We start from the raw sequence: 15,629 nt of genomic DNA, 5'->3' as shown, positions 1-15,629 counted from the left end.
ATGTCTTTTTTTCATGTGTTCTATCGCAAATGTGTTATCAGTTTTTCAGAGGCTTACGAGAAATTCGATGTATGTAATATTTTTACGAATCGCATACACAGTATCACAAAACCTATAGATTATGCATAATATGTACAGAACAACACAATGAATATAAAAAATTAATATATGTATGTAGGTATAGCTGTATTTATACTTACCGCTGTGTTGGTTGAAAAATTTTACATCGTGAACGTGAATGTTTTTCCGTATCTACACTTATCGTTTGCGAGAAAGAAATTAGCTAGTAAGAACTGAAATGCACTGTATGCTGTCTATTGTATACTTTATACAGTACTGCACACAGATTTAAGATCAGTGTTGCAGGGGTGAGATGACTGCTTCAAAGATCAAGTTGAGAGATGGAACAATTTGTTAACTCGCAAATTTCCTTGTATGTTAAACAGCCAATGATTAATCCAATTTGAGTTATTTCAATGCAATTATGTATTTCTATTAATTTAAATCATCAAGGCGAACCGTTCAAATTAGATATTCGAAGTTTCCTTTTTCGAAAAGCGTAGGCTGGTTTCAACGAGACAACTCTTTATTTGAGTGGAAGATAATAAGAACGAGGACGGCTAATAGTACCATCGGAGAAAACACAAGGTAGAAGAACCACGAAGACGAAATTCAGTGATAAGCCAAATTCATTTTATTTCATTTTCACTTCCTTGTTTCAACGGAAAAAGCAGTGTTCTTGTTATACAATTTATATTGAAAGAGAAGAGATTTCTTTGCTGGCTGACATAAACTTGTCTCAATTCGTCTCATGTGTATATGATCCTTTGCTATTTGCGTCAGAAATTAAGTTTGTGTGTATATATAATGGTTTATGGAAGTTATTTTAGCAGAACATATCCATCATCTAGTAAAATACGTTTAACGTGGTAACGAGTAACATGTTACGATGCGTTAGCATGTGACACTATTCATTATGACTATGCGATATCGTTACAGTTTACAGTTTTACAGTGTCACGACACACCGGTCTCTGTTTTTCTATTCTAAAATAGTTTGTGAATGTTTCTCGTAAGACGCGTAAATTTACATTATTGTCACATTATTATCGTCGCTTTATTACACTGTTGCAGTTACCTTCGAATCTGTTTATTTCAGGCAACAAATATGTGTATATAAATATACGTATGTATATGTCAATATATATAGTATACGTGTACCTATAAAAATGTTTTAATAGATTGCAATATATCGCATCGAATATCTGGAGAATATCTGGAGATAATGTCCTGAGGTAAGGAGATTTTGTAATTCCCTTTACATATACATGTGTATTATTGAATACAAACTAATCTTTTAATTATTTTTCACTTTTCACTCTTCAACTTGTTTGATCGTGATCTCTTACTATGTCTTTCCAACTATTTTTACAAGTTGCATTCGTCGATATGTGTCGATATTATCTTGCATATATGTATATACATATATTTATTCGTACATTGTTCAAGCGATCAATTCAAGAGTTTCGAAACTGATTTCAATATTCTCTGGTATCGTTGAAAAAATTAGCTGTCGCAAAGAGTACATTGAACAAACGAACGATTTATATATTCTCCAACCACCTTTCCACGTCCTTTTATAATTTGCAGCATTCGTCTATCATCACATAAACATCCGTTTTCTTACTTGCGACGAATTACAAATCACTCGCTCACGTTCTCGCAATTACGCTTATTTCCACTTCCTGTCTGTCTTTGCAAGCTTACTTCTTGCTTGGTTCCTTGAAACCGATATAACTATTGTACATATCATAGTCGTAATTACAATCAGAAATCAATCGTCACTTGGCTTAACGCGTTTTCTTAAGATTTGGCAAATACGACTATGCTATATACTATTTACATACTTGCAGTCGTACATATATGGATTGAACGCAATCGTTAAACTTTAAACCAATTGAAAAGTAGCATAGAATTAAAAATTCAATACATGAATATAAATTAAAATAGGGATCGGTACTTATAATACACATTTATAGGATGTCGTTAAATATAATATGTATCAAAATTGAAAACATTACATACGTGTATATATTCGAATTCACTATACATATTTCTTCTATTAGGTCCATTAGACATTTGGATTGGTTATTAATTGATACGTATAACGTATTTTTCCATTTTAAGACGAGATAGAATATAGAATATACACTGATGAATAAAGATAAACTGCTTATATAAGCTAGCATTGTCAATACATACTTTCATTGTTTGATAAATAATCATTGAAATAAAAACGCACATCTGCCAACGTTTAATTGCCTTCCCGTTTTATGATAGGAAGAGTTTCCATGCATATGTATATATGTAGATATTCGGCACTCATCACTATTCATATCCATCATATGTACACTTATTCATGAAAGAAAGACCAAGTGACAGTCGGGGAACGAGCGAACGACTGACAAGGACAAGTTACCATTCTCTTTGTGTCGATGCGCATATATACTGCGCATGCGTGAGTGAGAAAAAGAGAAGCATAACTCTAATCTGTAACTGAACAAAGATAAAAAAAGAAGAGTGATTAAAATTAAAACGATGGTCGTTGACCTCCGTAATCGTTGGAAAGGGTAATTGTTAGGTAGTGGGAAACTAAGCTGTAGAGTTTGAGTGGGGATTTCATCAATGATCGATGAGTTTTTCGTTTCAAAATTATGGAAGATACCGTGATTGTGATTGTGATTGTGATTGTGATTGTGATTGTGATTGTGATTGTGATTGTGATTGTGATTGTGATTGTGATTGTGATTGTGATTGTGATTGTGATTGTGATTGTGATTGTGATTGTGATTGTGATTGTGATTGTGATTGTGATTGTGATTGTGATTGTGATTGTGATTGTGATTGTGATTGTGATTGTGATTGTGATTGTGATTGTGATTGTGATTGTGATTGTGATTGTGAGTACATAAATGACAAAACGATGTACATACATACATACATACACGAGTACATCATGCTATGAAAAACAGATTACATTCCTTCATCCTCAAATTCAATTATTAATCAATTATCAGTTTTCAAACTTAATTTATTATTAATATTATAATAACAAATAAGATATACATGCATGTTGTCCATTTTTATATCAGTGCATCATTTGTCTGTTCTATTGTAACTTTTGTTTTTGTTATAATTATATTTATATTAGAAAAGATGCTGCATTTTATTGAAAAATTACGGATATTATTAGTACTACGGATAGTACTGCTATATCGAACGATATTACGGTTGCGAGAGAATGAAAAGAAAGAATATTTTATGTTACAGGTAATAAGATGTAAAGTATGATGCCTAAATTAACTGTGTATGTATTGGATATATAGATTAGATACATACTTATATAGATATATGTAGGTATATGTATGTTTAATTTTTTCACTTGTTTAGAACCGAATAAACTCCTATAAATAATTTTTTTTATAGGAGAGAGTATCTTTTTCTATAACATGTTCCTTGATAAATACCGTGTTAAAACGGTATGTGTCATGAAAGTAAGCACGTACATATATATACAATATATAGATCCACAGTAATACACACTTTTGTTGGCACAAAGATGGGTGACGCACGAGAAACTTACCTACAGCCACGTCAGCCAAAGGACAACCTTAGGTATATGTATATGAATATGAATATGAATATGTACATGTACATGTATATGTATATGTATATGTATATGTATATGTATATGTATATGTATATGTATATGTATATGTATATGTATATGTATATGTATATGTATATGTATATGTATATGTATATGTATATGTATATGTATATGTATATGTATGTACATACATACATATATCGATTGGACGTTTATGAAAGGCGACAAGCACCTGACAAGTTCACATGGATACCGCAAAATCAGATGTTCTAGATTTTATATTTGCTTGTATATTGACATCGCTTACCTACATCGACTTCTTTTTAATCGATAATACGAAACCGGCTCACCGCTAAATTTTTGCTTATTGTTAGCTCGATTGCGATTAACCATTTGTTGTTTCTCAAAAATAGAAATACAAGTTTGTCAATGATAAGTTCATCGCCACTGAATTATATTGAATTTCATTGAATTACACTGAATTACACTCAATTACACTCAATTACACTCGATTAGAGCCAATTACACGTCGTCGCTGAACTGTTGCCAAGCGATCTAAAAGCCAAGTCCTGCCAGTAGCTTCAATGATTTTGAACAACTTGTGTTGAATTCAGAATCTTAGGCATGTCAATTTCCATTAAACGATATATTATCCATTGAGATGTGTAATGAAGATTCTGCATATACTTGTATTAATTCAAGAATTACTTGAAATGTCATATTTATCAATTACCTCAATTTGCATTCGCGTGTTTCTTCTATCGGTTCTTCATTCTCTTGATAGAAACACATTGATAACATTTTATAAACTTAAAAAATGTGCATATCTAACTATATACATACATATATGTACGATTTCTTTTTTCTAAAATCTTTTTCTCGAATTCATCACCGAGGTTATAGATAATTTTTTAAAATCTCAAAACTTAATTTCACTTGTTATATTATATTATGTTATATCATATCATATCATATCATATTATATTATATTATATTATGTCATGTCATGTCATGTCATGTCATGTCATGTCATGTCATGTCATGTCATGTCATGTCATGTCATGTCATGTCATGTCATGTCATGTCATGTCATGTCATGTCATGTTATGTTATGTTATGTTATGTTATGTTATGTTATGTTATGTTATGTTATGTTATGTTATGTTATGTTACACACATTTACGAGCTCAGTCACATTGATATGCCCGTTTTATTCATGTATGGCTGTACTTCTAATTCTAACACTTTCAAAAGATCATTATGGAAACATTATTGACCAACCGATTATGATCGTTTTTTATTTTCTTTCAAGAAGATAATCTGGCAGGATGTGATCTCGTTAGTGATATTGGCTACTTTCTATATGAACGGCGATGTACATACAAACGTACGCACCAGTAATAATTAACACCATGTCATTTAAGCAATTCACTGATAGTAACTGAAGCCTGCTACGCAATGGAAATTGTGGTTTGCCACGATATGAAATGCTGTCGACCTAATTTCAATTCCCTGACAAAGTCAATGGACAAAGTAACGGGAAAAAGGCCTCGTTTTTTCAGATTTTCTATGCTATCCAACAATAAGTATTTTCGTGATGAGTTTCATTTGTTGCATCGCATTGCACCGTTTCGAAACTTGCTCTGTCTTTCTAATTAGATTCTCGTGACTGCGATTTGATTTCTGGAATATGACACCACTGTATTGAGTTCAATAATGGTAATAACAATAAGAATAACACAAAGAATAACGATAACTAAAGTACTATAATAAAAAATAGAAAAATAATACAATAAGTGTTCAAAGCCGAAAGAAAATACTGATATTAACTAAAATACTAGAATACGATTGATTAGAATGTACTCGTTCTCATACGCTTGCACGTACGCGAGTCCAACTGGTTCCTTATTCCTTGCTCCTTCACGCTTGAAGACAACGCGACTTGATGGATGTGTAATGTAATGTGTATATGTATGGATACATATCTACGTATAGAGACGGACGGCCATTTAACTTTAACTGGCTATCATATCTTCAGATATTTGTTTAGTTTAGTTTAAGTTTAGGTTTAGGCTAGAAGCGCAAAACCGTCAATCCGATCCAACCGGTTTTCCATCTTCTGTGCCTCAATTGTTGACGTTACCGATGACCGACACCGATATTAATACTGATATATGTACATACAGTGGCTCACGAAAGTATTCGAACGCTTACATATGCAAATTTGAATAGCCGAAATAATGTATATTAAAGTGATTTGCTTAGACAAGTAGATGTCGATAGAAAGATGGAAGTCTTAAGATTATGTCAGTAAAATTTGAAAAGGATTTGACAACGTAGGTAGAAGTTATCGATATATTTATTAGAAACATACATTATAAATGACTGACAAAAGTATTTGAACGCTACATATATTATTAAATTATTTAATATTAATATCTGGTTGGACCACCTTTAGCAGCAATAATGTGTCTCAATCGACGTCCCATACTGTAAACCAATGATTTTGTAAAACTACACTCAACGGAGTTCCATATTTCTATAATTTTATCTTTCAATACTTGCTTTCAGGTTATCTGAAATTTATTTAATCTTTTTCCGATTTCAGCCCATAAATTTTCAATTGGATTTATGTCTGGACTTTGCGATGGAGTAATTAACATGTGTGGTGTGTTATGTACGATCCGTTCTTTCACAATTCTAGCAGTATGCTTAGGATCATTATAATGTTGGAAGCGGAAATCTTCCAATAATCCTAATTTACCGGCACTTTCTTTAAGGTTATTTTTTAAAATATTTAAATACTTATATTTATCAAGTAGATTCCATCAATAAATTTCAAATTTCCGGTGTCACTAGCAGCCATGGACCCCCACACCATGCCCAATCCACCTCCGTGTTTCACTATTTGATGTAAATGTCGAATTTCCAATTCCGTATTTGCTTTTCTTCACACATAATTTTCACCATCTGAGCCAAAAATGTTAAACTTTGACTCGTCCGATGAGATGACTTTGTCCCAAAAAGAATTATCTTTATTAATGTAGGTTTTTGCAAAAGTCAATCTTTTTTTATGATTTACCGCATTAATATATGGCTTTATTCGCGGTACTCTGCCATGAAAGTTATTGTCTCGTAAGATTCGCCGATATTATTCCGGGTGAACTTCTTTATGAAACATATCAGCTACCATACTTGCGAGTCGAGGAGCGGATGTAGTAGGATCTTTTTTCATTCGCGAATGGATAACTTTCTCCTATCTTTCAGTCAATTTCTTTGGTCGACCTGATCGAGTTTTGTTTGCAAGTGTTCCCCTCATTCTTTGACTTTTTTTATGATATATGTAGACTTCTGTTCACAATTCCGGCAATCTCGTTATATGATTTGCCGTCCTCGTGTAATCGGAATATTATTTCTCTTTCACACTTTTTTGTTTCAGACTTTTTGATATTCACTTTAAATACTATTGTGCACACTTTTACGTTACTGTTACTGAAACGATATCCTAACATCAAGTGAACGTACCAATATTTTCATTTAGCAATGATGTTTACATTCGGTGCAAAGGAAGATGAAAAACTATCAACTATGTTACAGCGTTAGAATACTTTTGTGAGACATCATGAATGTTTCTAATAAATGTATCATAACTTCTGTCTATATTATTGAATCGTTTTCAAATTTTACTGATGTAATCTTGACACTTTCCCGTCACTATAGATACCAAATTGTTTTAACAAATTAGTTTAGTACACCTCATTTTATTAATTGAATTTTGTAAGTGTAAGCGTTCGAATACTTTCGTGAGCCACTGTGTGTATTTCATATGCAATTGTCGAGGGCCCCAATAGTGAGTATAGTAAGAAATATATCAAATATCGAGGAGTAATTATGGCATAGTGTTTATAACTGCAATTATGTGGAATTTAATTTTAAATAAATAGCTTTTTTGTCGAGAACGAGAGAGAAATTTGATGTTTCATTTTTGCTTCAGTTTCTTTTGTAGCGTAAGTGCATATAAACAAAGAATAAACAGTTTACGATTCTAAATAATGTAATTTTGTCTTCAAATTTAATCGAAATTATTGAAATGCATATGTAATTAAAAAATGAAAGCATTCTAGTTTATTCTGGTTTAGTATTACCTGGTTGACATTGTTTTAATTTATGCGTATAATTTTATTCGTTTTTAAAACAAAATTCCTTTATCCAAAAGCTTATATCTATATATACACAAGTCAGTATATAAACAGATATCCTTTCACTGTATGTAAAATTAAACTAATTAAGGAAATTAAAAGGTTTACCTTTAGGTTTAGGTTTCATTTTGCCGCAAATTTAAAATCATTGTAATGACATTATGTGCGTATATACATTGTATGTGTATCATTCGAATGTAATATATACAAGTATTATATACGTATTATATGTATAAATCTAATGTCTCTGTATGTTTTAGGAGCAGAAAGTAATTCGATTTCGGAAATCGCTGCCAGATGATGTTTCATCGGATGGCGGCAAACAACGAACCGAACGACAAGTGGAATTCGCGAGGTTTGTGGCTTTCTGTTTTTTGGGCCCGTACACGCAAGTCCCTGAGATTCTTCGTTACGATGCGAAAGACATTGCTAAACTTTCAGAAGCTATTCGACCCCTACGATCAGGTAATTATTTTCAAACTATGTACATAGCTAGCTTATAACAAATTTTATATGAAACACTATAGAATAGACTACAGTGACGTGATACATTGAAATTATTTATTTTAATCATTTTAGTATACTTTTAAATTAGATAGACTTTGATTTACAAATGTAAAAGCTATCATATATATACATACATATGTATTATGTATGGTGATACGAATAGGAGAACGGTTATCGTCTATAGTCTATCCTACATGTACGAATATACTTCTTTATTCTCTAAACTTGGTTTGTACTACTTTAAATGTAATAGTCAATAGAATATAGTCTTCATTCGAAATTAATCAAAAATCAAAGAGTACGAAGTAATATGTATAGCTAATTTTTATAGTAAGAAATTTTTTTAAATATATTTTTTGGTATCTTGGTGGAATACAAATTGTAATATGTACAACCTTGCTTCAAAGATACCTATAATCATGTGTTATCTGAAGGCTTTTCGGGATTCAATGAAATTTAATTCGATAGTGTTCAGTGTTCCTCGGCTTTACTTGCGCCTGTTATGAATGCTGCTTTTCTGTACGGTTCACACACCATCGCGCCAGTAAGTACGTCAAGTACGTCACACGGTAGCTGGTAGCTGGTAGCTGGTAGCTGTGCTGTGTGCACTCGAAATTCGAAACTCGAAAGAACGACGACGCGACACCGCGTCGTGCGACGTCGCATCGTATCGCCAGACACTTTTGAGAAAACATTAAGGTTACTCCTTTGTATATTATTATGGAAGTATATACCTTCACGAAGAGGTGCACACGCTCCCCTGAGATGGGCATACACGTGCGATCAATCATTCTTACGAAAAGGGTACAGCCCCAGCGTAATATCCGTTTAGTTCTCCTTCGGGAAAGCTGATGCATGATCTACTGAGTCATCGAGCTTGACTCACCATCTTCTTCGCTACATCCCAAGTCAGACTTCACTTCAAAATCATTTTCTCGCGCCTGGTCTATCCTCTTTCCCGAAGAATTATTACAGATGCCTTAGGAATTATTATAATTGCCGCAAGTTCAAAGATATCGTCGGATACTGATGAAACACGACATAGCTTCTGTCGCTTAAAAAAGTATTCAAATTTTATTATACCGAATCTAATAACAAATAAAATGAATTTAATAACAAGGTATGATCTTGCCTCTACAATTTATAAATTTTATTATTAATCTAATAATAATTATTATAATTTATTATAATACGAGTTTTATCGCTCGATGAGCACCATATTTTGAAACTTACATGATGCGCGTGAAACTTGCTTCTACGAGAACCCGACAAGCTGATAAGAAGAAATTAGAACGATATGAGAAACCGTTTGCGCAAAATGGAAACCTCTCGAATTACGAAGAAAACACGTTATACAGGAAATCTGAATAGCTTCCTCTTAATCACTTTTCGTACGTATGTATATTGTGTATCTATACTTCATCTGGAATAGGCTTTCCGATACTTTTCCCTTTTGCTTGCTACATGTTTGAAACGCCAACTATCGAGTTGCGACGTAATATGTATGATAATAAACAGTGAGTCCTGTAAATTGCTTCACAATAATCGTGCCAAAATCGGTAATTTCATAGTTGAATATGACATAATTAATAACTATATTCGTTTGCAAATGTACATTACCGTTTCGAAGGTTAAAATACCTATTGCTATATAGTATAGAGTTACTACGCTATAACTTTCACTTCGTTTATTCTTATTATGTTGTAGATCATAATTGTCAGAATATCTATCATATAAGATATTCGCGATGTAATGCACAGTACACTTTACTATATAATACACAGTACACATCATTAATTTTCACGAAATCTTAAAAAAGTTGTTATTTTAGTGTTGGTAATGTTTTGTAATTATACAATGAGTACAAAATGTTACCATTGTAGCAATTATTTGTTTGAAGATAATTGCATAATTTTAACTATGAGTATTTCATCTTGGAAGGTATAATCGTTTATGAGAACTTTGTACTCGATATAGATAATTATAAAATAACTTTAAGATAACATATTATTAATTTAACAAACATTTTTGGCAAATTAAACCTGCGAAAACATTTTAAATGTTTTAAGTCTTTGAAACGAACTATCATGTACTTACATATGTACTAATATGTAGGTATATTAATTATTAAATAATAATTTTTTCGTATTTTAATCAAAGTGAAGAAATGTTTCAAAGAATGACCCATGGATTTACATAATACGTGTTACTTACAATTACATTAATAGAATAAGATGAAAATTAATCCTCTAATATCTAATTATAATAAAATTATAATATTTCTAACTTTTATCCTTTAAGGATCTAATTAATTTAATGCCAAACACGCCATGACAGGGGAGAGTTATATTAGTTATACTACTGCGCATTATATCTATGACAGATATTATACATACAGACTATACTATACATTATACACTATACGCTATACATTACGATACTGATAGATAACACAATTAAGTTTGCGTCGCCTCGCATCGTATGTATTCAAAATTCAAATGTCCCACATGATATGTGGTCAACTTTAGAAGACGAATATTAGTTACTGGCCAATAAATTATATCTCGATAATCTGAACAAATTTTTATTCAAATTTTAGTTATTGTCATCAACGATGATCACGCGATTTGTCTATTTTAGATACATAGGTACATATTCCACTAATAACATGGAAACTATACTAATAAACATATGTACTTATAAATGACTGTTGCTTTCGATATATCTTTCTATCCACTAATCACATTCTAAAATCGTCCTTTCTTTCAGATAAACGACGTAATAAGGAAATCATGGACATATATGCCACAACATTTCCGGATTACACGTTTCTTCCAATAAAATTCAATACTAATCTCTTTCCAACTAACAGAACATTTTGTGTTGAAATTAAACCAAAACAGGGCTATCTGCAAGATATTGACCGCAAATTTCAAAAATGTCCTTACTGTCTGACACAATATTATAAGGTAATATAATGATTTCATGTTTACAATAACGGCACGCCCTATACATATATATATATATATATATATATATATATATATATATATATATACATACATAAATACTTATTCTAGCTATATCATGCAAACATAATGTATAAATATGTACATATATCTCTCATACCGCTCATCCACTACAACGATGATATAACTTAAAAGCAAAAATTTTAGAGAAAATATATCTAAATGTTTTATATAAGTAAGAACAACTTCCTATACCGATAAATCAACTTTTCAATCAAACAGCAAATTTTAAAAAATTTTTTGTTGCAATAAATGAACAATATATGACATGTTATTATTTTTCTCTTTATCTTTCTCTGAAGATGAAATTAAATGAAATGAATATTTTTAATTAATGCTTTTTTATCATTTCAGTTAAGGAACAAGATGATTACATGCCGTAGCACTTATTGTCCGTTTGATCTCTTCTCGGGAGTGGAAACTCGTATGAAATCGGCACTAAAAGCACTACTAACATCACCACAGAATAATCTCAAGATTTTTAAGGATGGCGTTATAGTTTATGACCAAGAATCAACTTGCAGTGATCTTGAATGTGTCTTGACGGAATGGTTTCACAATTCTATTAATTTTACAAATATAGAATACATTGATCAATTTTGTAATTTAATTTGCACCGCTCTTTTACGTCCGTTTATTTTCGAAGAATTTAAGTCTAATATATTTCCTGCGCATGAATTGCGCACATCTGTTATCGAACAAGATTCGAAGACGTCCTCATACATTAATCCGGATCTGATAGCAAGAGCTAAGAAATATTTGTATTTTACTGGAGAGGTAGATATTAACTTTAAATCCTTGTGACATTTGCTTAGTTTAGTCAAGTTTAAATATAACATAAATTTATCTCTTTTACAGACGTGCAACTTAAAGGGAGAAATATTGCCAAATAATTCGGTACTAGAACGAATACTTCATATGCAGCGGCTACCTTTTATTAGCTCAGAATACGTTTATAATACGTATTCAAAGTTTCGTTCATGGCTAACTGATGATATTATATATTCTAATTTAATAAACATGTTCAAACTTGATGATCGAATATCTTGTCCCAAACAAAAAGTAAGTAAATATTTACTTATTGTATATTACGTATTATACATATATTTAATCCACGTACAATGTAAGTGATCAAATAATTCAAATCCTATTTCTAACATGTATATCAATACTTCTACATTGGAATAATAAGTTACGAAACAACATATTTCATTTACAACATTTATCATAACATATGTAACTATATATACGTACATATATCTGTTTTATAGAAATGAGTTTTTATAGTAGTAAAGATATCTTTTAGTAATATAGTAGAGATATCTTAACAATTCTCTTATTTTCAGAAAACTATTATAGGTATTCCTGAAACATTAAGAGACACTTATATACAAACATATGCCAAAGATACTTCGATCTCAAAAAAATCCAAGTTTGACCACGACGATTATTGTGGCAACAAACGTATTAATAAACCTAGTGAAAATATCCTTATATCGAAACCAATCTTAATTCCAATTGAAAAACATAATTTATGGTACAATAAATGTAGCGTATTAAGTAACGGAGATAAAGTACACTGTAACGAAAAAGAAACATATTGTTATGTAAATACTGAAAGTATACTATGCCTGCAGAATTATCTCTTATTTTCATGTGCTAGAGATTGTTCGATATTGATGTCATTTCGAGAAATAAATCCGTAAGTTTCGAAAATATTTTATTCTGTGAATAATGAATATTGAATAATATTTTATAACAAAAATATTTTAATAAAATGTTAAAGAAACTATTATTTAAGCTTTGAACACTAATCGAATTTCTGGAAATTTGGATACTAATATACTTTTTTCTCTAATATATATATGTAGGAATACAGTATCGCCTATTCTCGATAAAAATATAATACAACTTCCGGATGGACTCAGCTTTGTTTGTGACATCAGGATTTCTGACATAGATCCGAAAAGTCTACATTGCATTGAAAAACATCGGCAACGGGACATCGACGTTTTAAATTCAGTAATATCCTTTCTAGAAGAAGAATTTATAATTAAACATTAAAAGTCGTTTGAAAAATGATTACCGTAATAGTAATCTTCAACTATAAGTAAGACCTTACTGTGTAACGTTCCTGTATCTCCTTTTAAAAATATAGATGTTATACATATATGTATGTTTTACATATCTCTATGGTATATGTAATATTTATAAATATAGAGAACATATGTATAACAGATATGTTTTTGTAGAACATGTATAATATAGAAATTATAATATTATTATGTTACAGTTATATTGTAAAGTATTCACAATTAATAATGTAAATTCACAATTGTTCATTAAAATATATACTTTATACATTCATATATTCATCTAACACAATCAGCAGGTTCATTCCTCGGTCGACATGATATTTTAGCTTGTTCTGATAATTTAACAGTGTTTCAAACAAAAACTCATCAGTATCAGATGAAGAATTTGCGGATGTAAAAGAGCTTCCAAGAAGTTTCATTTTTCCATTAACACACACACAGAGGGGGGGGGGGTATCCTTATATTTCTATTAAATAACACCATATACCTTTCCTGTCATATTCTTAAACACATTATGTTAAAAAACGAAATCAGTGATGCAATAACATGTATCATTTTAATTATCTGATCCTAATAACTTAATTTGTTCCTAAATTAGTACCTACACCTTGATCGTAAATACATATCGATGTTCCTAAACAAATGAATGAATTGGCGATGAAGTTGTAAATTACATTTTATACAAACAAATAAATTATATTATTATATGTAATTAAAAATCAACTTATACTACAAATAAGAAACAGATTATATTGTTATAGTATCAGCTAGTTAAAATGATATATGTTCACATATTTAACAATGTTATTAAAGTCGTCTTTTTTGGTAACTGAAAAACATGGTCAAAAAATACATATATGGTATCATTTGAAAAATAAAGAACGATTCTTGCTTTTTATGAAAAAATTTGATACCACTGAACTTTTGTTTGAAACATTAATTTGTTCGATTGCCGGAATCAGCACAAAAATCGTAATTCATATACCACTCCATATAAAAAAATAATTACACTATTATTTCATCAATATAATGATCACTAGATAATCTCGGTACTATTTCTGTTTCAAATTTTAAATATTAATATTTGCATTCAGTCAAATCATTATTTTATTTAAAAATTTGGAGATATTTATATAGTATCTAATTATTATTAAATTAAGATTTGTATTTCTTATGATAATAATATCGAGTTTAATTAAAAGTAATCTAATGATAAATTATTGTTCATGGATAACCATTAGATTATTAAATTTAATTACCATTTTGTGCAAGACCACATAAAACATACTCTAGGAAGTAAGTAGAAATGATATGTAAAATATACGATAGGATATTTACATACATGTCAAAAGTAAAGTTGCACATTTTTTATATTACTCATTTATGATACATTATTTGAAAAAGACTGACAATATTGTATTTTATTTATCTAAATGTGCAAGTAAATTGTTTGAAAAGTTCTCATATACATATATAGAAATGTAGCTATTAAAGTTGGATTTCAGATTTAATATGCAATTTGCAATCTTAATCAGATTGTATTTCAAATTAATATTTAACAAAATAAAATGAAAGCATGTACATTACGTGAAAATATTTGGAACCGTTTACTTAATATAAATTATGTGAATGCACAGACATCACATAAATTTATAATGTACTGTATATCACATCATGTTTTATTACTAACCTATATGCGAGTATATAAATATTTAACGAAATAAAAATGATTTACATTGTTTACTATTATTATTAATAACCAGTATTAAATTGAAAGCTAGAGATTTTATATAGTACATTTTAAATTATTTGTAAGTTCCAATTTCCATTAAAACATATATCAATATACGTTAATAAGTAATAAATGCTTTAATCGAAAACGTATTCATACATATGTACCTCTGTGTTAAATGATTTAAATCACTCCTAATAACATGTCACTTTTGAATGATTCTGCTTTTTACTTCAATACATTTATTCTTACTTATACCTAAAACTTTTTTTATAGCTATGTAATATAAGTATATACTAATACAGCTAACAGCGTTAAGAAAGAGTAAGAGAGAGAAAACTTTTATTAGTAATATAAATATAAATAGTTGTATTAAATAACGGTTACATTATTGTAG

The 15,629-nt window shown here is 30.1% G+C and overlaps 1 protein-coding gene and 1 long non-coding RNA gene across 22 annotated transcripts in view; one reads left to right on the top strand and one right to left on the bottom strand.

The window, feature by feature from the left end:
• Positions 1-15,452, top strand: part of LOC126868615 (inositol-pentakisphosphate 2-kinase) — a 79,857-nt gene extending 64,405 nt beyond the window's left edge. For 17 of the 21 annotated variants that reach the window (XM_050624280.1, XM_050624289.1, XM_050624284.1 and 14 more), the window contains 6 exons: positions 8,129-8,333; positions 11,145-11,344; positions 11,759-12,181; positions 12,263-12,466; positions 12,751-13,106; positions 13,276-15,452. In XM_050624280.1, the coding sequence (XP_050480237.1) occupies positions 8,129-8,333; positions 11,145-11,344; positions 11,759-12,181; positions 12,263-12,466; positions 12,751-13,106; positions 13,276-13,468 (1,581 nt within the window). In that variant the 3' untranslated portion in view covers positions 13,469-15,452. Of the gene's footprint in view, positions 1-2,549; positions 2,774-2,964; positions 3,330-4,828; positions 5,389-7,418; positions 7,520-8,128; positions 8,334-11,144; positions 11,345-11,758; positions 12,182-12,262; positions 12,467-12,750; positions 13,107-13,275 lie in introns of those variants that run through there. The other 4 variants (XM_050624277.1, XM_050624278.1, XM_050624295.1 and 1 more) reach the window with 4 other exon arrangements.
• LOC126868621 (uncharacterized) lies at positions 672-3,674 on the bottom strand. Its single transcript, XR_007690664.1, has 2 exons — positions 3,399-3,674; positions 672-2,555 (listed from the first exon to the last, which is right to left on the bottom strand). It is a non-coding gene; the product is annotated as an uncharacterized LOC126868621 (long non-coding RNA).
• Positions 15,453-15,629: the final 177 nt, after the last annotated feature.

Source organism: Bombus huntii, chromosome 8, assembly GCF_024542735.1.
Source record: "Bombus huntii isolate Logan2020A chromosome 8, iyBomHunt1.1, whole genome shotgun sequence".
Classification (NCBI taxonomy): domain Eukaryota; kingdom Metazoa; phylum Arthropoda; class Insecta; order Hymenoptera; family Apidae; genus Bombus; species Bombus huntii.
Note: the sequence above shows the minus strand (reverse complement) of the source record. Positions and strands in the feature narration are given on the sequence as shown.